Source organism: Acomys russatus, chromosome 8 (assembly GCF_903995435.1).
Source record: "Acomys russatus chromosome 8, mAcoRus1.1, whole genome shotgun sequence".
Lineage (NCBI taxonomy): Eukaryota > Metazoa > Chordata > Mammalia > Rodentia > Muridae > Acomys > Acomys russatus.
The window spans coordinates 25,783,685-25,808,975 of NC_067144.1; the positions used below are offsets into that span (position 1 = coordinate 25,783,685).

The following is a 25,291-nucleotide window of genomic DNA, read 5'->3' on the forward strand; positions in this document are numbered from 1 at the left end:
TTCTCTCTCTTTTTATTCAGTTTTAACTACTTGGTTTTTCTGTCGTGCCTTCCGAGTGGTAAAGCTGAAGCAGGATGGTGAAATTGCTTTACGATGTGTTTGTGTTAGTCCCATTTCCACTGTTTTAGAGAAAAAAATCCACACAACCCTTCAAGCCTCCCTGATTATATCAAGGCTATGGGATGCAGCATCACGACAAAACATGTACAAAAGGGAGATGACCACATGATAAGAGACAAGGGAGCCAAGCTTGCTCCCTTAAAACAACATTCCTTACAAACTAACCAGGCTCCAGTAAGAAACTTCTTCCATGGACAGAGCTCCGAAGACCCAGATACCTCTAGCTAGACCACACTTCTTACCTGTTGGATCACCTAATATCTACACTGGAGGCCAAGTTCACATTACAGGAATCTTTGAGGGATTACTCAATCCACATAAAACCACAGGTAAAATCCATCAGACAGATGCCAAACAGCCCCTTGGCATCTGGTTTCAGTTGCCTCGGTTTGTAGACTACGCATTTAAATTCGCGTTCACCCAGAATCTCACAGTAACCTGATTTTCAAACACCCATGGAAGATACTCTACAGGATGTTCCTAGAAGACCCGAGGCCTAGCGCTACCAACCACATCAATGATATAAAGCATCTGACTCTGCCGGAAGCATCTGGCTTTATTTCCCAGGGGATGTGAACTATACCAGCACTTGGAATGTTATTAGCTTCTAACAAACACCACATAGTAAAAATACATTTCCTCACATTTGAAAAACCCAAGCAAGCTACATTAAATACCTCAGGAGGTTAGGGTTGAAGCACGTGTCCCAAATTTTCATGTTTTGCCCTCCTAAGTGATATTTCCACTTCCTTTCTTTGGGCCCAGATTCTACCTTAGCATTATTCTCACCATGATACTACAGCAATCAGCAGCCACTATCAACTCAATATTGATTATGATGACTTTGAACAAACAGTCCTTCACTTTCATAGAAAGCATAGGTAAGTTTATCAGAGTGCCAAGAAACGAACAGCAAAAATAAATGAAGTTAGGGAGCTGTGGAGGTTGCCCCCAAGTATGACAACTGAAGTCCAGAACCCCAGTACCCACTTAAATGCCAGGTGGGCTGGTGTTTAGCCTGAAATCCTAGCATTCAGATGGTGGGCAGAGCATCCCCAGAGTAAGTTGGCTGTCTAGACTACACATTGAGCAACTTCCAGCTTCAAATTAGAGACTCTGGCTCGATATATAAAGTGAAGATACTGAGGAAGACATCTGATGTCAACTTTGGCCTTCACAGACACAAATATGCACACCCCCACACATGTGTAAAACACACATATACATATGCACAAAAACACAAAAAAGTGATCTTGATATGCAAAGGACCTCAGATAAGTGGAATTTCCTTTATAGTTGTGAGATTCTATATTATAAGCCATATTTCTCTGGGATTAAAGAAAAGAAAGGAAAAAGGTAGGAAGGAAGGAGAAGGGAAGGGAGAAGAAAGGAAAGAAAGAGGGGAAGGAAAAGAAAAAAGGGAGGGAGGGAGGGAGGAAGGAAGGAAGGAAGGAAGGAAGGAAGGAAGGAAGGAAGGAACGGTAAGAGAGAAGCTATCAGGGAAGAAGGAAGGAACCCAGAGATGGGTAGTCAATTTAAGCAAATCAGAATCCAATCCGTGCTATCCTTCACACCTGTGAGTGGTGTCCCATCAAGGCCCTCCTTTCTCTTGCACGAGGATCTCCATTTCAGGCCACTTGCCTGCTGACTCCCATGCCTTTTTGTCTGTTGAATTCCAGGAAGATCATTTGCCCTGGAAACTCCTTCTTGCCAATGGTAAGTCCATTGCTTTAGGCCTCCAGGGCTCCTTTGCTTGGTGCTGGCATTTTCATGTGCCAGTGGTTTATAATACTAATGGGGGAACTTCTAAAAATAGCTGAACGAGGCCAAGTTTTCAAATGCCATTTACACAGTTATTGCTTTGTTTGGTTCTCTCAGTAAAGAGGTCAAGTGAAGTGCACAGATGAGACCTGTGAGCTTCCTTGTCTGTCCATAACAAAAGGCCAATGCTTTGCCAGCTCTCTAGTCCCTGGTACTCACCCTCCTATTTCCTGCACTGAAGGAAGAGATTCCCTAGATTCTGGAAACTATGAACTAAGCAAACTCTAGCGTCCCTCAGCAAGGAAAAATGATGAAATAAAGAATTTTATGCTTAATTCTGATCATGCGCTTCAGAACCCCACTGACCTATCTTACATGAAAACTTGAGTGTCTTCCTACCCCAACTCTAAGCCTGGGTTCTATGTCTTAAAGTAATATTGAGGATACCGTGACTTGATATAATATATCTTGATGATTACAACTCAGTATATTAAATCATTCTTAAGCAAGTATTAAGTAGTATCCCATTCAATAACTGTTTTGATATCTTGGTCCAATGAGCACCTTTAGGGGATTCTAAATAAAGAATTACACAGGGAAAATGGATAGTGGCATGTAAAATGAAGGAGTTTACTAGGGAAGAATACACCCTCAAAGGAGGAAGAGGACCAGAACAGAAAAAGGGTTGGCAGCTCTACAATGTCTGCTGCACAACGATAGAGCCTTGTGTCACATAAAATGGGCTTTGGGGCAATAGCTCTGGCTTTCTTGCACATACTCTATCTGTTATATGTTTCATGCATCCTATGTCTCATTAGCATCTTTATTTTAATAATATTTATTTTATTTTGGGGTGTGTGTGTGTGTGTGTGTGTGTGTGTTTGTGTGTGTTTGTGCTCACATATAGATGCAGGTGCCCACGAAGGCCCATAAAAGATGTTGGGTTAATTAAAGCTGGAGTTACAGGTGGTTGTGACCTGTCCCATGTGGATGATAGAAACTGAACTCAGGTTCTCTGCAAAAGCAACAAGTCCTCTTACCTCTTTTTTCTTCTTTGGCTGTACTGGAGACTGAATCCCAGGCCTTAAGCAGAGTGCTTTATGACTGGCATACACCCTCATCACTCACCAGCATATTAATTCTCCATCTGGGGGCGGGGGGTGTGTTTCACTGTTATAATTTCAGGGCACCTTCGGACTCTCTGGAATGTTTCCGCATCTGTGCCAATGCATCTCAGTTCCCAGCCTCAGCGTGGGCATTTCTAGTCTCCTCTTTGCTAACAGGATGTTCTCATATGCCAGCTGTGCAGCCTTTGCATAAGGTCTTCTGGGCCTCACTGCCTTAAACTCCTGCCTCAAGTCTGTACTACTTCATGAACTTTCAAGAAGTTCCAACAGTTTGCTGGACAGGCAACACCAACTAATACTGCAGCACATAATGCATAATGTGTAGTACACAATATAGCATAACAATTTTCAATACAAATCCTATGATTTTATTCTACTGCCAGGTAGCAATGTCAGTCTATGAATGTGCACACAGAAGAGAATTTCAAGACCCAGGCCTGGAAAGGATTTGTGGATGGTGGCCCCAGCTGGGGTGCTAAGCTTAAACAATGTCAGCTAGCTAATATTGTGTGTGAGAGCAAAGATGCAAATAGGAATGAATTTGATCTCTTCCGATGCCAGAGCAAAAGATGCCGGAGTGTTCTTCTTTAGTCAAAGCTCATTCACTGAGGCAAAGCCAATTGTGACTCTCCCCTGGCTTTGTGCTTGTCCCTGCTTTCTGACTACACTCTAGGAATGTTGCAGAAGGCAGGAAGCCAACTTACATATTTAACACCCTGTTGTGCTTTACTGTTCAAATAAGGAACATTACTCTATCAGAGTAGCCCATTCCTTCCTGTCCACGCAATTAAAACATCTTAATGGTCAAATACTTTTTCAGAGAGCTCACCCTTCTTTTATCTATTTGTCTAACACTTCCTCAGAATCCAAAGCATCTTTAGTGTATCCTGTCCTCATGCTTGCTGGTTTTTATTTCCTCCGATGCACACCCCCCACCCCCCGTTCCTCACTCCCATGTGATTGCTACTTCCTTCAGTCACTCTCCACTTCCTTTCCAAGTGGAAAAGTGTGGATGTGAAGTGGTTTCCACATCGGGAGAGCAAGACTGTCAAGTACCGAAGGGGCTCTCAGGTGGAATATGGAACTGATAAACAAAAATGTCAAAGGACCCAGAGAGAAACATGCTAGAGATATAAGCAAAACCTGATGCAAGCATCCCGTCTGTTTATGGTGTTCTTTCACTCTTCCTTATCATAACTTTTTTGAGTGGAATGCGCTGTGTAGAAATGTAGAGATCAAAGAGCAAAAACAGGGCTACATGAGCATGTCCTCAGCAATTAAAAGTGGGGAGGTGCAAAAGGAACTGTAAGAACTGATACTTGAACAGATACTTGTTTCAGCATTTGAAGTTCACCTGGGAAACTTCAAAGAGCCTCATTGACTTGTGGTACTTTTTCCTCTTGTGTGTACAAGTTGATAGGTGGCCTCTGCTGTCTTTACTCTCCTCTCCAAACATGGACTTGTCACACACACACACACACACACACACACTCACACTGTAAGAGAAATGTCGATTCTTTTCTTTTCATTAAACTCTATATTTGTTTGTGTTTATAGCTAATGTGTTTACAACCACTTATATGTAAATATTCAAATTCAGATGAGTAGAGGGAATGCCATTTCAAACACATTTTCCCCTTAAGGAAAGATAAGACTGCTAAGTTGCTATTAGACTCTTCTAGGAACACAGAAAGGCATGGTTTGTCTAACAGACTAAAGTCCTCTGAATTCTGCATTTCTAAGTCCACAAAACAGTCAAAGTTATCAAGTTTCAGGAGTTGTACTTCTTGTATCCCAAATAAAGCAAAAGACTTACAGATCTCATAAAGAGTAATAAGGAAGGGGACCTTTAAAATGCGTTGTTTTATGTCAAACAAATGATAAGTTGTCTTGTCCTAGGGAAAAAATTAAAAACAGCCTACTGTGTTTACTGAGTAAATATTAGAGGGCTTGTGAATTTTCATAGTATTATTTGATTTGATAACTTTTCCACCTCTATCTGTGTGTATGTGTGTGTGAGAGAGAGGGTGGGGGAAGAGGAAGAAAAGAAGGAGAAGAAAGAAGTAAAGAGGGCAAGAAGCTCCAAAAAAGTGTATTTAGTAGCAAATGGCTGCTTACTTACAAGGACTAGTTGACTTTGTAAACTCAATTTCACCAAAGCAGATATTGTCCTCAGCACAACACCTGGTATACTCTAATGGGTGTCATTTCTAGCTGCATTGCCTCCACACTGGGGAACACCAAAGAGAATGCTTCTCTCTTGCCATTAGCTCTGGGTTCCTCTTTCTGACCCATGAAGACATATTAAAGGATCGAATAATGCACAGCTTGAATAAACAGAGACTAAAGGGGAACATGATAATTGGGTGCAAGAGGGTGAAAGGTGCAGACACTGAAATAGAGAAGGAGCTATTTGGCCTTTAGCTGAATTATTGCCAGAAGACACAAAATTGCACTATGCAGAAGGTAATTTAAACTAAACACCAGACACCAAAATAAACATAACACTCATCAGAGTGAGCAAAGTGGTTGAGATGTTTCAAATACAAAAATACTGAAATTTGCATTTGAAGCAAAATAACAGATTGGAATTGGAGAAAGATCTAAACTGTAGTCATTGGCCAAGTTCTCCAGACAACTTAAATGGCAGGTTATAGTTCACTTTCCCTTCTGAGAAGTGTTTCAAAGGACAGGATATGGAGATGGCATCCTTGAGTGGACAGCACCTGGATGGTGTGACTGAGAACACCCCGTGCCTCCATGGGAAGATAGACATCGAGCAAGGGAAATAGCATGGGAGCATATGAGTGCGCTTGAGCATTTTCTAGTTCACAATTTGCGTGGCTTGTTTCATGGTTTAAAACAAAGAATTGCAATTGCTGACACAAAAGGAAAAGCATCTTGTCGGGCCTGTGTCCACAGGGGCTCAGCTGGTGGCTGAAGCAATGACTCCACGCAGCATTTGCATCCTTAGGACATATTGAGCAGGGCCCTGGTCCAGCCTTTAATAGTAGCATACTCCACACACTCCCTTCCCCAGCAAACTGGTGCACTGTTAGGATCATTAAAGAGGAATGGGATTTTATGATGGCTTCCATACGCAGCTCCATTCTCTTAAGCTATAGGAGGTGTTGTAACGGCCTCTAGTACCTGCTTGTGTTGCTTAATTCTGCTCAGCTGTGTCCCAGCCCATCGGGGCTGCTATAATGAAAAACTATAGGTGGCTTACAAACAACAGGAACTTATTTCTCACTGTTCTGGAGGTTGGGAAGTCTAAGATCAAACTGTCTGCATAGATAGATAGATAGATAGATAGATAGATAGATAGATAGATAGATAGACAGACAGACAGACAGATAGTCTGTCTGGTGAGGGCTCATTTACTGGCTCACAGAAAGCCACTTTGCTGTTCTGTCCTAATGAGGGGCCCACTCTCATGCTCTTATCATCCCCCTCAAGGCTTTATGCATCCAACTGACTGACATCACACTGTAGATTAAGTTTTAACATTCAGATTGTGGTAGGGCCAAATATTAAACCTGAGTAAACATTTACCAACTTCCTAATAAAGGGCAAACCTCATGCAAGTTCATGGAGGATGCTAAGAGTATAAAACCACGCACGAGGCTTACAATCCAGAACTTTAGGTTGATAGCAGCAGAATCACTTGTGCCTCCAAGGCTATTACTCTGAACTTAATGAGAAGTTCTCGAGTGAAGACGTAGACACAATGCCTTACAGGCAACCCTCTTGTGGGCTTAAGCAAAACAGAACAGCAAGAATGCCAGAAAGCCCTGGGTTTCAGCTAGAGCGTCCAGAAGAAAAGAAAGTAAGAATAAGAAGGGGCGTACAGAGGTCTTATCCAGCATTACAAATGACTATCAGGCTGGCTGAATGAGGGAAACTTTATCCTACCAGAACCTCTCCACTCTAATGAGACGCTAGCCGGGTGTTCAGTTCAGGAAATAGAGTTAGCACTGGCTTGGAGAAGGCTATCGTGGGAGGAGGAGAAAGGATATCTACCATCCTCATGTATATTGTCATAGAAGGAAACTTCCCCTTTCCATTTCAGGTGAATTTGGGAAATTCCTCCTACAGACATGAGACTGAAAGTTTATGTAGTGGGGACCTGCTTTATTGGCCACTTCTGGAGGGGAGGGGATAAGATTAATTAACACGTGCATTGGTATATAAAAATCCCAAACCCCAAATCCAGTAAATATGACTTTATTTTCTTCCCAAACTAGTAAGGCCTAAGAGAATACCACCAAAATCAAAAGTATCTTTCTTTCTCCCGAAACAGGCTTTTTTCCTTAAGAAAATAAAATGTGAGAAAGGGATCCATGACCACTCCTCCCATTTCTAGACATGTTGTGGGGATTGAAAAGAATGGGATCCATGACCACTCCTCCCATTTCTAGACATGTTGTGGGGATTGAAAAGAATGGGATCCATGACCACTCCTCCCATTTTTAGACATGTTGTGGGGATGGAAAAGAATGCAGTGTTTCAACCACTCTCAAGCCTGTGCCCATTCTTTCTGCTACTGAAAATTCTATACTCACTTAAAAATAGGGTTTGTGTCTTTCTGGGTCTGGGTTACCTCACTCAGGATAATCTTTTCTAGTTCCATCCATTTGCCTGCAAAGTGCATGATGCCTTTGTTTTGAATAGCTGAGCAGTATTCCATTGTGTAAATGTACATTTTCCTTAACCATTCTTCAGTTGAGGGATACCTAGGTGCTTTCCAGTTTCTGCTTATTACAAATAAGCCTGCCAGGCACATAGTTGTTCTATGGTAGAATATCTTTTGAGTATATTCCCAGGAGTGGCATTGTTGGGTCTTGTAGCAAAACTATTTCTAATTTTCTGAGAAACCTCCAGATTGATTTCCAAAGTGGTTTACAAGTTTTCACTCCCATCAGCAATGGAGGAGTGTTCTTCCTGCTCCACATCCTCACCAACATGTGCTGTCATTTGAGTTTTTGATCTTAGCTATCACCTCGCCTTAGGATAAAGATTCTCACTGCCAGGGAAGGAGGGTTCAAGAGGAAAATGGCTCTGAGGCTCCCTTTTTCTGAGAAGAAGAAAAGGGGGATTTTGGGAGAGGGGTGAGAATAGGAGGAGAGGAGGGAGGGGGCTAAGACCATGCTGCAAAGTGATCAGATAGATTAGATAGACAGATAGACAGACAGACAGACAGACAGACAATAAAGAATAAGGTTTGTTGGTTTGGAAGGTGTCAGGTAGAAAAATCTTAGAACTCTTGTAACCATCTTTAACCTCCCACACTTTCTACATATCCTACATTTGTGTAAAGCCATGCCTGACTACATGCGTGAAGATAGGGAAGGGAAATCACAGGCAGAAATTAACCCTTTCGAAATAATATCCTGAGATATATCTTAGAGCAACTGTGTCACACGGGCAGTACAAACGTGTGCTATCCAGTACACACTACGTCCAAAACAAATAACTTTATGTTATTATTGCCTACTCCTTGTTTGTACTGGTTTTCTCAAAACCAGTCATCTTGACTGTTGACAGGGAATAGAAGCCTCTAGTGTCCCTGGCAGTTGTGTGATAGAATGTTATCAAAGAGGTCCTGTGTTCTGCTGGGAGTCTACTCAGCAGGCATTGTTGACATATCATGACGATGAATTCATGTCCGTGCTGGCTGGATGTGATGTTGATTTGGCCATTTGGGGGATTTTCAGAAAAGGAACAGCTTGTGGCATTTGAGTGGAGCCATTAATTGGCACCATTTAGTGCAGCGTGATGAGAAGCGAGATCCATCAACGGGGCAGGACTGTGTCAACACCCTTCCCAGCTGCTCTGTGCTAACCCAACGGGCAATAGAGTTGTGAGTTGGGCAGATGAGGGACATAGAATTTAGTTAAAGTTCAAGTCCACAGACCTTTCTATCTAAGCTCTAACTACGCCCTTTCTGTTGTCCAACCCTCATTGTCTGCCTTCTCTTTCCTCCCTTTAGTGTCTCCTCCCACTTTGTTTCTTCTGGTCTATTCAGAAAGAAAAGGCGTTCATTTAATCAATTAAGTTCCACATGAGAGTCTGAAAGATTTATCATCTAGTTTTTCCTTCATGGAAACGAAACATCCAATTTTGTAGATTGTTCCAAGATGGAGCCTCCCTTTCCCTAATTCCAACTGTTAACCATGGGTGTGAAGTTCCCTACATCCAGATTTGGAGACACAGTCAAACGTACCATTAGATGCCTGTTCTTATGCATCTACCCATAGTTTGAAAGCCTGGATGCTAATATAAAACAAAGATTAGTTTCACAACAAAGATTAACACAGGACTTATTTTTAAAGATTTAGACCTATTGATCTGTGTGTGTGTGTGTCTGTCTTTCTCTCTCTCTCTCTCTCTCTCTCTCTCTCTCTCTCTCTCTCTCTCTCTCTCTCTCTCTCTCGTGTGTGTGTGTGTGTGTGTGTGTGTGTGTGTGTGTGTGTGTGTGTGTGTGTGTGTTTGGGCGTGTGTCTGTGTCTCTCTGTCTCTGTGCGTCTGTGTGTGTAAATGTATGTGCCACACATGTGAAGTGCTGGTAGAAGCCAGATGAGGGCATCAGGTTCCTTGGAACTGGAGGTGGTTGCAAGCTGCCTGATGCACTGGTAACTGAGCTTGAGACCTATAGAAGACAAGCAAGCTCTCTTTACTGCGGAGGTATCTTTCTAGCCCCAGTACATGATTTTTGTGGAAACAAGAGCCACACAATCAAAAGAGTGGCATTTCTCACAAGCAAGCCACTCTCTTGCTAATAGGTATGTTGGAGTAGGAGGGTAAGTAGTAATGTCAAGATGATAACAGTGCATTGTGTATACCCCTGGTGCTTCATGCTGACTCCTGCCCCTACTTTGTTCCAAATACTTGACTAACGACTGACAGATATGAATGTTTGAGTACTCTGACCTCTTGTCTTCTTGTTATCAGGACAATGTTGAAAAGAGACATGTGTGGTCCCCTGAGTCCCCAAAGAATCGAGTCAGCATTGTTTCTGGAGATTTAACCTAACATCATAACATTGTCTGGCTTCTTTCTCTTCCAGCTCCCATTTCCCCAGTCCTCAACTGTTTTTCCTCAGACATTTCCCACTTAATCACGTTCAGAAGAAACTTCATCTTGGCATCTGCATCTGTAGAATCTGACCTCAGACAAAGCATGCTGTCAAATTAATGAGAAGCAGTGCTGATTTATTGTTTTTTTAAAATAAGCAATCTGTTGCATATTTTAGATTTATTTTTAAAAGCAATGCAATTGTCTGTTTTGCAGGAAGAGAATTTGAAGGAGAAGAAGAATATCTGGAGATCCTGGGCATCACCAGGGAGCAGTCGGGCAAATACGAGTGCAAGGCTGCCAATGAGGTCTCCTCAGCCGATGTCAAACAAGTCAAGGTCACTGTGAACTGTGAGTACAAGAAAGAACAGCAGGTGTCATGTGCCCAGGGTGCACCTCCACTCACAGCGAGCTCTACAGATTCCATTAGTAAAGGCTCCTAGCATTTCAAGCAGATGTTCTTCTGGTCAGGGATGCACATTTGTACATTGGACACTTCCAAGGGCAAGAGTTGGCCTTTGAATTTGATAAATCAACTCTTCCGATTCTAAATATAGCCAGCAATACATTTCACAATAGCCTCTGTCTTTTCCTCAGACTGTGGAATTAAGAAAATATGATGAGACACCACTTGAGTTTCTGGCAGTCACTGCTGTAGAGTCTGTGGACAACAAGGTCATATTACTTTGGGAAAACCAACAATCCGTATCTACTTTAGCTGGAATTTTTATCTTAATGCATTGTTTGTCAGAAGAGAATAGCCCTAAGATTATATTTTATCCTCTGTTATTGAACTAATTGGCCTTGGGAACAAATTCAAGCCTGTCTGGCCAGATACTGTGTGTCCCTGATGTCTAGCCGGGATGCCTGATAAGTTAATTTTAGTTATCTATTTTTCCTAAAGCCTGGGCATCAGAAATGAAGATTTCACTAAGATGCATAGGTAAGTGGGCATACTTTGAACTTGTCAGATGAAAGGCTCTTTAGATGTAGTTCAAAGTGGGAGAAAGGAGCAAGAAGGGATCTCTAAGATGTGTGTCACCCAGCAAAGGAATAGAAAATTTGTTTATCTTACTCAATTAGGGGTGACTTTCTATAGCATTAAAACTCAAGTTTCTATACCATATAAGTGTGGCTAATGACATGACAGGACAAAGACATGTTCTGATCTCTCTCTCTCTCTCTCTCTCTCTCTCTCTCTCTCTCTCTCTCTCTCTCTCTCTCTCTCTCTCCTCTCTGTCTCTATCTCTCTCTCTGTCTCTCTCTCCTCTCTCTCCACCCCTTCTGTATGTGTGTATGTTTATCACCACATTCATGCACACATATGCCCATCTATACACACAACACACACACACACAAGCACAGAGACACACATGCACACATGCTTTACACCACATCCCCTTAAAGAGTATTTTAGGGCATGATGAGTTACCTTTTGTCTTCTTATGTCTTTGTTGCTGTCACCTATGTGCCAGACTCAGCATAAATGTTCCCTGTTCTTCTAACAACCCTGACAACATAAATATGATCAACTCCAATTTTAAGCTTTAGAAACTGAAGCCCGAGTTCAGAAATAAATCACCTAACCGAAGCAACACAAAAAGCAAATGTAAGAAGAGGGGTTCAGCCTCGGCTCTATTTTACTCTAAAGCCCTAACTTCCCAAGAAGAGGAAGAGGAAGAATCTCAAGTATCTGTAATGCCCCACACAGCTTCCTATTAGGAATTTAAGCATGTTATTTAAGGACACCATAATCTAATGAGATGAGAATCAACATCCTTGCATTAGAAAATTTGGAGCTGAACTTTAGAGTGTTCGGGAATCTTGCTTAAAGTGGTTTAGCCTGTGCTGGAATGTCCCCAGTGCCCAGCTCCAGCCAGCCTTTCAGCTTTCTGAAATGGGCAGTGAAGACTGTACAATGTACCTAGGGGAAACCAATAGACACAGCACTGAAATACACATTTATGGTCTCATTTTGAAGAGCAAGGGGCTGCATTTGATGAGCTGTGAAGTGCTTTTATCCCTGCCTGTCTCCATTTTTTTAGTAATAGAGTTTTGAAAGGCCAGTATTACTATTCTTTTGCAGTACTGGGTGTGTTTCAAAGATGAATTAATGATCTCAATGTTATAAAATGCTTTAGGTCTTTTTTTTCACATGAAAGGCAATTTCTCTGGGTGTTTATATAAGTTTATAATTAGGTTAGTTAACTTCTTTTATGCACACATAGCCGTGCTACAATCCGCACCTCTTCTCTGACTTTTTGGAGTCAAGATTTCATTTTCTGTTAATTGACCTTCAACTTAATTAGGTTTCTGAAAGTCCAATCATGTGGTAAATAGAAAATATTTATGCTTCCATTGTATGAAACATCAAAGTGGTCTGGATTGTAGATGGTTTCCAAGATCAAAGCCAGACGCCTGGGTCCTGTTATTATTGAAGCAATTAGTCTGACATTGCTCCCTCTGCACTGTCCCCAAAGCATAATTTAGAAGAGGAAAAAATACTGATAATTTTCAAGGAAAGTTTTATGAAAATAAGAGCTTTTGCTCGTATTGTGGTAAGTGACACCCTGAATATGGACAGAGCCTACAGATTCTCAAAAAGTGCCTTGGAGCACTTCAATTAAATACCCAAGGTGCTCTACCCAAGAAGAACACAAAAGTATCCAGGCCTATAAAAATATTCAGTAAATATTAACTGAAGGTATAACTAGAGACCCCAAAATAAAACTGCCTTTTAATATTTTCCCAAACCCTATGAATAAATGATGCTGGCTACAAATCAGGGAAAAACATTCTAAGTTCACATCCCTCTAGAATGCCCCTTTTTAACCCAAACTTTATTAAGTATGTTTATATAAAATCAATCCTCACACTACAATTCCTGTTTAAATAAGTCAGAGTACCCAAAAATAGTGTTAAATAGATGAGGCCTCCAAGACTGAATTTTATAAACGTGTTCTTACCTATAGAGCAATAGCTAGGATCACTTCTGTCACTTCATCTGAACCTTTCTTCTTCTGTCTAACCTGAGATCTCTACCATTTCAAAACAGGGTTCAGGTTTAGGTCGGGCAAACAGGATGGCTAAGAAAACTACTGATGAGATAGATTATCATAGTGAACATACCCTGGATACCACTAAAAAAAAAAAAAAAAAAAAAAAGCAATCTCAGTACTTACACCTTCCCACTGCCGCTCATTGACTCCTTTACTCATTTGCCAACAGATGTTTTTTGCAGGACAGAGAGAGGCTAGCACAGTGACGAGTGGGGACATAACCGTTTCACCCCTTGTGCCCGCAGCCAACTCTGTAGCCTCTCATTTTTATTTCTCTTAGATAACCTGCCTCTGTGGTAGGTCTATATCGTAGCACACAGCCATTTTACATGCAAAGTCTATTTCCTAAGTGGTAGGAGGTCCTGGCACCTATAGAAAGCTAAATCATGGCCTCAAAATCTTTGCCATTAAATAAGTTTGTTGAAACTTATGGAATGGACAAGACTGTTGACTTTCTGTGTCTTCTGTGGCCACAGATTGCTTTCAGATGTCAATCAAAGAAATGCATTACCCTTTCTCTACATTCTCAGTTGCGTCTTCCAATATGCATTAATGAGTCTATAAGATATCACCTATTGTATAGCAAATGTGCAACCAATGCAGGCTGTGGGTTTTTCTCAGACACTTCCTACAGCGGACTTATTTCTAGTCATGTGAAAATTTCTTTAGACTGTTCCTAGATGGATCTGTCTCTCTGTGTCTCTCTGTATCTCTGTGTGTGTGTGTGTGTGTGTGTGTGTGTGTGTGTGTGTGTGTCCCCTCCCAGCAGCTCACATGGTCACCCATTGCAATTTCTTTTTCCTCTCCTTATCTTCCATTTACCCAACTCTGCATCTAGAACTAACTGGCTCACCTTATACAAATGGTGAAGGACGTGTGACATGGACGTTTCCACAGCTCTTACCTGTGTGTTGATTTAGAGAAAGCAGAAGTTACTGAACAACAGGCATGGGGACTGGAGACAGCTTTTGAGTACACACAAATGTGTGTGCATGTTACAAAGGCCAAAAGATGCTCAGGGTGCCCTGGATTTGGAGTTACTGGCAGTTGTAAGCTGCCAGGTGGATATTGAAAGCAGAACTTCGATTCTTGTTGGAACTTGTTCCTCTTGGAAGAGGAACAAGCATGTATAACCACTGGGCAAAACGTGCATTTCAGCTAGACTCTTCAGTACTTTGACTCAAGGGTCACCTAATGAGAAAATTTTAGGTAAATAAGGTCTCAATAAAGAGTGACATATTCTTTAGTATTCATGGTGACACCTATCTAGTCTCCATGCTGGTCTTACATTTTCCAAAAAACATTTTCACTTTTTTTTTTTTGAGAACTTCATTTAATACAGTTAATCATAATTACTCTCCTCTCCCAGATCTTCCACCACCTCCCTACCTACAGCTCTCTACTTTCATGTTCTCTCCAACCCCACCCCACCCCCTCTCTCATATCCATGGAGTGTAAGCATTCTCTGACACAAAGTCAAAAAATTTCAGAATGGCAGACTTAAGACTCCCAGGCCCAACACTATAACTTTCTCTCCACCCATACACAAAAGAGTAAGAGTGGTAAAAGCAATTAATGTAACCACTTCAGATGTTGAAAGCTCTCTTTGCATATGATTTCATGATAGGTGCCATGATCTGCATTCATAGGCAAGAGGCTAAGAAGAGAGAGAATGTCTATGGTAACAGAAAAGACACAGGAGAAAGTTAGAGATACATATTCTGACTCCTAATATAGAAATATACCAGTGATGTCACTATACATTGTGACATTTTTTTCAGCATGCTATGAATAGAAATTTGCAACATTTACTTTTCAAGCTCCCTAAAATAATGATTTTTCTTTATTAAGAGTCTATTCTTGGTGCTAGAGAGATAGCTCAAAGCACTTTTTGTTCTTACAAACAACTTGGGCCTGATTTCTAGTACTCACATGGCAATGGAAGCTTATGGCCATCAAATAACTCCAGTTCCAATGCATCTAATGCTCTCTTCTGACCTCCCTGGTCTCTAGAGGTATCAGGCATGCAAGTGGTGCACAGATGTACACTTGAGCAAGATGTTCATACACGGAAAGTAAATAAATCTTAAAAAATAAAACAAAATGAAAGGACTTAGTCAAACAAACAAAGGAGAGATCCAAAATGTGATCATCCTGGATCGAAATCTATTCTTCAGCAAATACTGGTAAAGATGGATTTGAACAGGTTACTAACCCTCTGCAAATTTCTCTTCTTGTTCTCCAAATAACACTACTAACTCCTAACTCTTAGGGCTATCATTTGGACAAACATGGATGTCCAACATCTGAATCAGAGCTAGCAGATGTCTATGCTGCTTTTAAATTATACACTTCACTCAAATTTTGGGGTCTTGTGCAATCTTTTCCAATATTAAGAAGATTAAATGAGTGAGGATTTTTGCCCAAGCCACTGTCATCTCAATCGTCATCATCTGATGGAAAGAATTTTGTTATCAGTGATGTAAGAATAAGAAAGCACTGATTAATATTTTCAGGACCTGGAATTTTGAGGTAATAAAAACTGGAGGAGTCATCTGACAATTTGAGAATTGTAAGATCTTCCAACATTATGTAAAGAGTAACAATGAATCTCTCTGTGCAGCATTTTTAAGAGGCACACTTTTATTATAGCCATATTTTGAACAGGGAAACCTATTATTTTAACTCTACTATGCATGCTACAATATAATTCACAATAATCTTTCTTAGCCTCACCTGCACAGAATTCATTCCAAGTGAACTTTGAAATGTCTGTTCATAAGCCATGGAAGCCGACCGAGGTTATGATGTCATTTGAGAAATAAGAGAAGCAACAAGCTCTAGCACTCCCTATCAGCGGCTCTGAATTGAATTTGGTGAAAGGAACTTGCTGATTTTAAAAGAAGGAAGCAAGTGGTTAGACCTGATGACTGCCCAGAGTCATCCTTTTCTGAATTTAATGCGCTTAGCCCTAGTTCCTAGCCAGCTTCCCATCTTGCTGGTGCCTCCCTGTGGGTTAATAAACTATTTCTTGCCTCCCTGATCACCATGCCAAACAAATTCAGAAATAAGGATGAGTTTGAAAGGCTAAATGCTTTTAGGGTAAAGGTCAAAATAGAAGTAGCACCAAGTAGCTAATACCTTAGCATATTCAGCTAGCCACACACGCCCCAGGCACCCTGGGCTGGGATGTCTGCCTGTATAAGAACAGGAAGGAGAGATCCTAGATCCAGCTTTGAGATCCAGAAGACCCTAGCTCCCCCACCAAAAACTAAATTCCAAAAGGACAAAAAGCTATTCTTTTAAAGCACAAGTGTCCTAAGTTCAAGGACAGAAGAACAACATAGTGAGACACTATCTCCAAAACAGAGACAGGCAGAAGCCAAACAAGACAAAGAGAAAAGAAGACACAATTGAGCCCAGTGTGTTCCCAATGTTTCTAGTCAGAAAAGAAATCAGTATCTTCCAAGTAATGGGTATATTAAGTAATTCCCTGGATGTTAGTAGTCAGAGCAAGGAATATTCTGCAAAACTATGCATCTGGGACCCAGGCTCCTGGTACTGTGGCAAAGAGACCTGAAGGAACGCTCAATAGCAGTATCATGGTAATATGCCACAGCTGCGAGTAACATGGTGGTGGTGGCTGTGGGAGTCGTAAAATGTAAGGGTGTGGGTTTTTGTTTTGTTTTGTTTTTGCTTGACTGGGTAAATGGCAGAGTAATGAAACATCAGTCTTCACTAAGGATTTGTCAATTATATGCATGAAGCTGCAGAAATAAACATGTCTGTACTGTAATCCCAGTACAGAGGTGGATCTCTGTAAGTTCGAGGCCAGCCTGGTCTACAGAGTGAGTCCAAGACAGCCAAGGATGCCCAGTGAAACCCTGTCTTGAAAAAACAAAAACAAAAACAACAACAAAAAACAAGATTCATTTTCCATATTAAATAATTAATTAAACCATAGAGTCAGAAGTAAATTTCTCTTTCCTACCAACATCAGAGGGCCATTGTGCTACAATTGTGGCAACATAGATGTCTGAAGAACATTAAAATGGTGAAAATAAGTGAGGATGCAAAAATTAAATATACTGAGTTATTACTCTATTGGTCATCTCTACTTTATTTATTCAGTTACTTGTGTGTGTGCGTGTGTGTGTGTGTGCGTGTGTGTGTGTGTGCGTGTGTGTGTGTGTGCGTGCGTGCGTGTGTGTGTGTGTGTGTGTGTGAGAGAGAGAGAGAGAGAGAGAGAGAGAGAGAGAGAGAGAGACAGAGAGAGATCTGCATATACATTTATGTGCCCGTGTGTGTGCATATATCCACATCTGTGCACATGTATGTGCATGTGTGTGGAGGACAGAGATCAACTTCATGTATCTTCCTCCATTGTTCTGTACCTTATTGGGTTTTCTGTTTGGTTTGGTTGTTTAAGACAAGATTTCTCACTGAATGTGGAGCCCACCAATTGGCTATGCTTCCTGGCCAGTAATCTCTCTGGCGCCACCCAATCCTGGCATTACAGACATGCACCAGCATGCCTAACGTTTTACATGGGTGCTGATGATCTGAACTCAACTCCTCATACATTGTGTCAAGGTCAAGTCGCTGAGCCGTCCTCTACCACTTTTTCTGTGCCATGTTTTGGCGGATGCCATCCCTTGATGCCCAAACCAAAAAACCTGGGTGTCCTTCTTCCCTTCGCCTTTACATCTAAGCCGCTGCCAGGTGATCATTTCTGAGGCTCTATATATTTCAAACCTGTCTCTCCTTCCCATCCTTTTATCATAAACCTGGTATAGAATGTTTCTAAATTCCTTCATCAGCTTCCAAATGGGCCTCCCTGCTGCTAGTTCCAGCACTTTATTGATGAGGAAATTGAAGCAGTATGGCTCTGGGCAAAGTACTGAACCCTCTAATAAGGGGGAACAATGAAGGGCCAAGCCTCGATTTGAGCTCTAGTATATCAAAATGAAATCTAAGTTCATAAGCTCCTCCATTTTATGCTCCATCCTGCCTACCAATAGCTCTAACATCAGCACAAATACATTCAATGTATGCATTACCCCTTGAACTGATGGTCTTTAAGACCTACATGGCCGATCAGAGAAAGACTTTTCAATGGAATCTTGCCCATAATTTTAAGCTGTCTTCTTTGAAAAGATAAAGAAGGAAGGAATGGCTTAAACTCATGTGGATGCTTCCACAGAGCAGGGCTCTGGCTAAGATTGGGCTCCAAAGGCAGATTTCAGGTTTCCCACACCTGATCGCTCACCCTAGCTCCTAACCCATGGAGTAAACAAATGAATTATCTAGAAAGCTGGCAATTTAAAGGCAAAAAGTGTGAAAATACATGTGATATAATGATATTAAGAGCCCAGTTTTAAGGAAGAGACAGGGAGGACTGCTAAGTACTTGTAAAGTTCAGTTCCCTTCTTATGTAAGTGGTAAGCCAAGGCCCAGGAGACAGAATGTCATAAGAGGTTTATTCAACCACACTAAAGCTATGTCTCAGGAGCCCTACTTTCAGTTCATGGTTTGTTGTTATTTTCTTCTGTTTAGCTTTTCAATATATCATCTTCTCATTTTATGCCATTTTCAGAGAGAACAGAGTAAGAAGACATTTGGATAATGCTGTCAAACCAGATGCCAACAACAGGCCAGGGCATTCTTATCGTTGGTACTATTTTGTTTTAGACTTTGCTACTCATTTTCCTATAGGCATAAAATGAGAAGATGATTTTATGAGATGGGAGGAAACTGCAGTCTGACCTGATATTGTTGTAGATGATTCTAACTCAGGACCAAAGTTTCTGTAGACAGAGAACTTTAAAAATGATTCCCAGCTGGGTGTGGTGGTGCACATAAGTAATCCCATCACTCCGGGAGGCAGAGGCAGATGGATCGCTGTGATTTCTAAGCCAGCCTTGTCTACAAAGGGAGTCCAGGACAGCTAAAGCTAGACAGAGAAGCCCTGTCTCCAAAAACCAAAAACCAGAAAAAAAAAATAAATAAATAAAAGATTTCAAAACTGTAGAAAAACATCAAGTATTTCAATGCATTGTGTATAGTAAAGTTTATTGTATTAATTAACCTTTTCCTCCACAAAATCTGAGCAGCTTGGTTAGTGGTTAGGCCTACTTTTCACATGCAGACATATGGAAAGCCACTATTAAACAACCTTTTCATTGAAAGGTTCTTATTGTGTGTGCCCCCCTGTGTGCCTCTCACTGTCTCTGTGTCTCTCTCATCTCTCTCTCTCTCTCTCTCTCTCTCTCTCTCTCTCTCTGTTTCCTCTCTCCTGTCTCTCTCTACTCTCTCTCTCTCTGTCTCTCTCTCTCTCATCTCTCTCTCTCTCTCTCTCTCTCTCTCTCTCTCTCTCTCTCTCTGTGTGTGTGTGTGTGTGTGTGTGCGCACGCGTGTGCATGCGTGCATGCACACACAGGTGCATATGTACATGGGGGACCTTAAGGACAACTTCAAGTGTCGTCTTCAGGAATGCCATCAGATTCCTCTAGTTGCCTAGAACTTGTCAGTTAAGCTAGATTTCCAGACCAACAATCTCCAGGGAATCCTGTCCCCACCTCCCCACCCCTAGGATTACAAGCTCATGAGACAATGCGCAGCATTTTTACACAGGTGTTTGGACTCAAACTCAGGTGTTTATGCTTACAAGGGAAGAGCTTTACCAGCTGAGCCAACCCTCCTGGCCTGAAAAAGTCTTCTTCTCAAAATGTTCACAGGCAAAAAAAAAAAAAAAATTACTGGACCCAGGAGATCATGTCTCCCATCTTGTCTTTCTTCACCTTAGTAGGACTATTTACAGAGAATAGTGCCAAATTAAACTATCAGATATGTTTTTTACTTTATCTCAAGTGAATTACAGCTTTTGTAAGGCCCAGCCAGCAAAACAAAAAAGTAAAAGCCAACAGCCAACTGCTAGTGAGTGAAGGACTGATGGCAAGCAGGCTTTCTGTCCGCTAGGAGGCACGTCACGCTGCAACTCATGCATAAAAACCAAATTTGCTTGGGTCATAGTAACATAAGGGAGCAGCACATGGGAACAAAGATTAAAACAATGACCTCATTGCAATGTTCTTGGTTATCAGCTTCTGTAGTCCTTTGACAATATAGGGCAAAGGTTCAGGTTGGGAGCAGTTTAACCTTTTTATTTTCATCAGACTCCTCAAAGCCATCACTAGCTATAGTAAAAATAGTGATGAATAAAGAAAATGACCACATCATATATTTTCCAAGTGACTAGGTACAAGCACTACTCTTGGAGAGGCTTTGAGTTCAGTTTCCAATCATGTCAGATGGCTCACATCTGCATGTAAGTCCAGCTCCAGGAAATCCAGTACCGTCTGTGAGCCCCATACAACTCATGCATACATACCCTCACAGAGACATGCACATATACATGGAATTAAAGATAAATCTTTTTTTTTAATCCTTTGGTTTCATGACTTTCTGTGGAAAAATGCAAATAATATAAACTGCAATTGGAACGATTGAAAAGAGGAAAAGAAACCTTGGGTTTTGTTCACATAAAATGACATTGAGTGTTTTTTCTAAACAAGCCAACTCTATGTCCCATCGGTCATTTTTCACTTTATTTTAGCTTGCTGGTGACAAACCCCAATCCCTGGTCACGAGGCATTTCAGTGAGGTTTTCACATATTAGCTTCTCTGTCTTGTTCCACCCCTGAACAAGATGCCTTTCCTACATCTACCCCTGGGTACCAACTCTTGTGCCTCCCCTAGCTCTCACATAAACCTGTGATCCATCCTTCCTACAGATCCCCCCCCCCCGCAGCCCTTTGTGCCCAGAGCATCCTTTCTTCTCACATAATAAACCATTCTATCTGCCCTTGCTACAGATCCACCCACTATTACGGAGTCCAAGAGCAATGAGGCCACCACGGGACGACAAGCTTCCCTCAAATGTGAGGCCTCGGCGGTGCCTGCCCCTGACTTTGAGTGGTACCGGGATGATACCAGGTACGTCAAAAACCCTCTAAATCCTCCAGACCCCAAGTTCCAAACTATGATCTCAAAGTCTCCTAGAGCCTAATGGCAAGACCTCACTCATATGTAATGTACTTTTTCCTTCTCAACATCTTCTTTATTACGTCACTTGGGGGTTGTAGGCCTTAAGTTGAACCCAAAAATTCTCAGATGAACTTAAATAGTAAGGAATATAGTTCAAAAAGTAATTTCCACCTATGTATCTTTCTTGAATGTTGTAGAAACTCAATGCTGTGCCTTCTTTGTTGATAGACTTCAATCAGTTTTGATACTAGGCATTACATACTTATAATGAGTGAGGAAAGACAACAAATGCTCTGTTTCCTCTCGTCTTTCTAAAACTCCAGTGTAAAGATGAGGAAGAAACCACAAAGCCACGTCCTTCATCTGTATCCCTTTAACTCTTCTATTTTTTTTTTTTTTTTTTTTTGCTCTCAGGATAAACAGTGCAAATGGCCTTGAGATTAAGAGCACTGAGGGCCAGTCCTCCCTGACGGTGACCAATGTCACTGAGGAGCACTACGGCAACTATACCTGTGTGGCTGCCAACAAGCTCGGCGTCACCAATGCCAGCCTAGTCCTTTTCAGTAAGTATGACAAAACAAAGCCTGACTCCCCACAAGTCATAGAGTTCCCATATATTGACTTAAAAACTATCCCGTATCCTTTAAAGGTAAACCCAGACAAAAATAAGAATATTCCCATTGTAACCAGAGTGGAGGCTACAAAGTTCCGTGATTTGCAAATAGGACTATTCTCTCTCATAATTCTCTCACTTTGGAAAACTGCCCAGTTTTTAATCTGTGTTGCTTAGTTTCTTTTCTTTTCTTTTCTTTCTTTTTTTTTTTTTTTTTTTTTGTGGTTGTTTATTCTTCAAGAATATTCAAAGAATGTGTATATCTTTTGTGGTGGTATCTTTAAGAAGCTGAGGTACTTTAAGGGCCAGGAAATGGATGGCTCTGAGAACATGCCAACAGCTAGTTATTGAGAAAGGACTATCCAGTGAGAATGGCCGAAGTCCTGGGAAAAGGAAAGAATGGAAAAAGAAAGTGATTTAACTAACACAAGAGGAAGGGTAGGGTGAATGATGAGAGCATAATATAAAAATTGAAGGAGAACGAGGGACTACAGGATTGTTTCCCTATGACAACAAGGTGTTTACTTTGCTCATAGGTCATTTGCAGTGGAGGTAGAATAGTGGGAAAGGGGGACATTTCTGAAGATCAGGGAAGACCCTAGTGACATACAAGATAATGGTAAAGAAGAAATCAGTCCTTTCAAAGATGCGGATGTTAGGAGACCCCACCCTACACTCCTGCTCGCTGGCAACATGCTCAGCCATGTCCCTGACTCCACAACCTTCTTGGTCAGCTTGCTATAATTACAGATCCAAATGTCCCTGAGGGACAGAGGACACTAAATGGGGTTATGGAAAGATGATAATATGTGGAATGGGGAGTCTTTGTTTTTCAGAATAAGTAAAGCAAAATGGTTCGATCCTTCTGAGCCACAGAATTCACTTACATTAAATAAAAAATGCTTTTATAGCTTACTTATTACTTTAAAATAACAGATCACTAAAAGCTTCTTTTTACTCTATACATGCATAATTGGGGGAAAACATTATGGCTAAGAAAGATGTTGTATTCAATTTAGATATGAGCCTTCAAGGAAAAAAAAAAAGATTCTTGGAAGAAAAATCCATTTAAGTGAGACTTCTCTTGAAGGGTAGTATTAAAGCTCTTTGAAAATTGTTGAAGATATAACACAACTTTTATAAAACAGCAACCACAAACTACCCTAAACGTGGCCTTAAGTTCCTCATTCTTGACCCCCTGGCTTCAGTCTGTGTAGTTTGATGGGGTATGGCTATCCAAGTGCTGCATCAGTGTGAGGTTGGAAATGCATATCCTGTTTACTTGGCTCTACTGACTAAACCTAAGTATTCCTTGCTCCAACTGAAGGTGACAATTTTCACCACAGGGAATTGTGCAATAGGAGATGTAGTTACCCTATTGCGTCCTAAGATAAGGAATTTCAGAGGTATAGGCAAACCTGAACTGCAGTGGTAAATGCAAGAGGCAGGCAAAGCTAAAGTGGAAGGAACATTACACACTGAACAAAAAAGTTTTTAAGGTGAAGGGAAAGTAGAACAGCCAGATTACCTAGAACAATGAACAAGGACACATCACATTGAGATATGTTTTCTTCTCATCCCACAGGGAGTAAGTGAAGCATGCTAGCCATACAGTTCAAGCAACAGATAAAACACTGCCTTAAGGCTGAGAAATGGAAAGTTGAGGAGAGAATTCTCCCTCAGAGAGGTGGAGCAAGGGCTGGCCAAAGACAGGGGAGACACTGGTGGGACCTACTGAGAGGGAGGTGCTACACCACAATGATCCATGAAAGGACTTAGCATGGTAAACTTAAAAATACCAAGCATCTTAGAGACATTCAGTTTTTAAGCTGAGAATCAGGGAATTAGGCAAATGTTTCATATCATAATGACCTTCATGATTTGGGGGAAGTCATCCTTGATTAATAAGTACACAGCACTGTAATCAGTGGTGGGCATCACCCCAGTGGTTCAACACTGCCATCTACACAGCATCATACACAAGGACCAGTTTTGCATTTAGCAGCATGTATCCACAGCATATGCCTTCACCTTGGTTAGGGGTTGCACCCCCCCACCTTATGATAAAGCTAAGACGCTGCACACTTACTAAAGACCAGATGAAATGTCACTAGGTTTTGAAATGGAAGGAGCTATTGCCATTGTAGAAAATTAGGCAATGAACAACTCTGTTTCTTAGACCCAAAGCCCAGTTATGAACTGCAAGGGGAAACATTGTTTGTCATTTATAAGAAGAACAGCGTGCCTTCCTGCCCACCCTAATTCCATCAGTTAGATTCAGGGAGTATATCATTACAGCCTGCATAGCTAAAATCTTGAAGATGGGGTTTTACAGTGGCCTAGTTTTCACAATCCTAAAAAAAAAAAAGTAAATGAAGAAAAAGGGAGGAAGCAGGCAGAGAAAGAAGGATGGGGGTAAGAGAAAGAAAGAGAAAAGAAAAGGTACATATGTAAGTAAATAGAGTGCCCATTCTTCACATTCCAAGTCAGTGAGATTAAAGGGAAAGGGGAGAAGGGGACCCACACAAAGCAGCTGGAGCTACTCTGCCCACCAGCGTCAGGAGGGAGGTCTGACAGAACCAGAGGCTCTGACAGAAACACTGTGTGGGCAGCAGGGTGCTCTGCTGACCAAGCTAAGCCAGAGCAGATCCAGCAGCTGGTGAGCTGCTGTCAGCCAGAGGCAGCAGCAGGTAGAGGCCCAGAGCCAGAGCCCTTGAGTTCGTGATTATTCATCCTTGATGGCCGGTCAGCACATTTCCTGCCCTGTCCACCGCAGTGACATGCTGACTTCTGCAGTGTCAATTTGCCATCCCTTGTCCTCAGCAACATGTATATGTATACGTCTACAGTCTCTAGTCACCTCTCCCCCGGGGTCAACATAACTGAATGGCAGTGCAAGAATACCTTGTGCTTATAGTATTTTCTTCCTAGGCCACTGGAAGCATTTCCCTTTCGTTTGTCTTGTTCTTCATGCATCCTACTTCTCCGCCAAAGATTACGTTAGTGTATATATTTGAATAATATCCTTTACGTATTTTTCCTCATGCCAAAACTAAGTGGTACATTCCACATTTTTCAAGATGTGTGAATCCAGTGGCACAACGTGCATGGGCCAGCCTTAAGCTCCTTATTCCGTTCAGACAGAGCAGGGTTCATGACATAAATGAAGACGTGAATTCCTTCTGATGGAACAAGAAGTTTCGTACTCTACATCTGGGTTATAACCATCTCAGTGTTGTTACACTGATAACTGAGATTTACTCACAAGATGATGGATGTGCCTTGTCTCAGCACGTCCCTTAAGGGAGGAAAAATAAGGGCAGTTATCTGGGTGTTGTTAGTTCTTCCCAAGTGATGTTTACATAAAGTGATTGCTTCACATGACTGTCCTTTAACCATCACTACGTTCTCATGGTTCCATGCTGCACTGCGATTGTGTAACTAGTGAAACAAAGTGATACACAGACTGAGTTTGAGATTTAAGTTTG

At 41.5% G+C, this 25,291-nt stretch overlaps 1 protein-coding gene across 4 annotated transcripts in view; it reads left to right on the forward strand.

Annotated features, from left to right (window-relative positions):
• The window catches only part of Lsamp (limbic system associated membrane protein), a 2,176,218-nt gene that overhangs the window by 2,119,621 nt on the left and 31,306 nt on the right, over nt 1-25,291 (forward strand). For all 4 annotated transcript variants that reach the window (XM_051149922.1, XM_051149924.1, XM_051149923.1 and 1 more), the window contains 3 exons: nt 10,302-10,436; nt 21,019-21,139; nt 21,605-21,753. In XM_051149922.1, the coding sequence (XP_051005879.1) occupies nt 10,302-10,436; nt 21,019-21,139; nt 21,605-21,753 (405 nt within the window). The remainder of the gene's footprint in view (nt 1-10,301; nt 10,437-21,018; nt 21,140-21,604; nt 21,754-25,291) is intronic.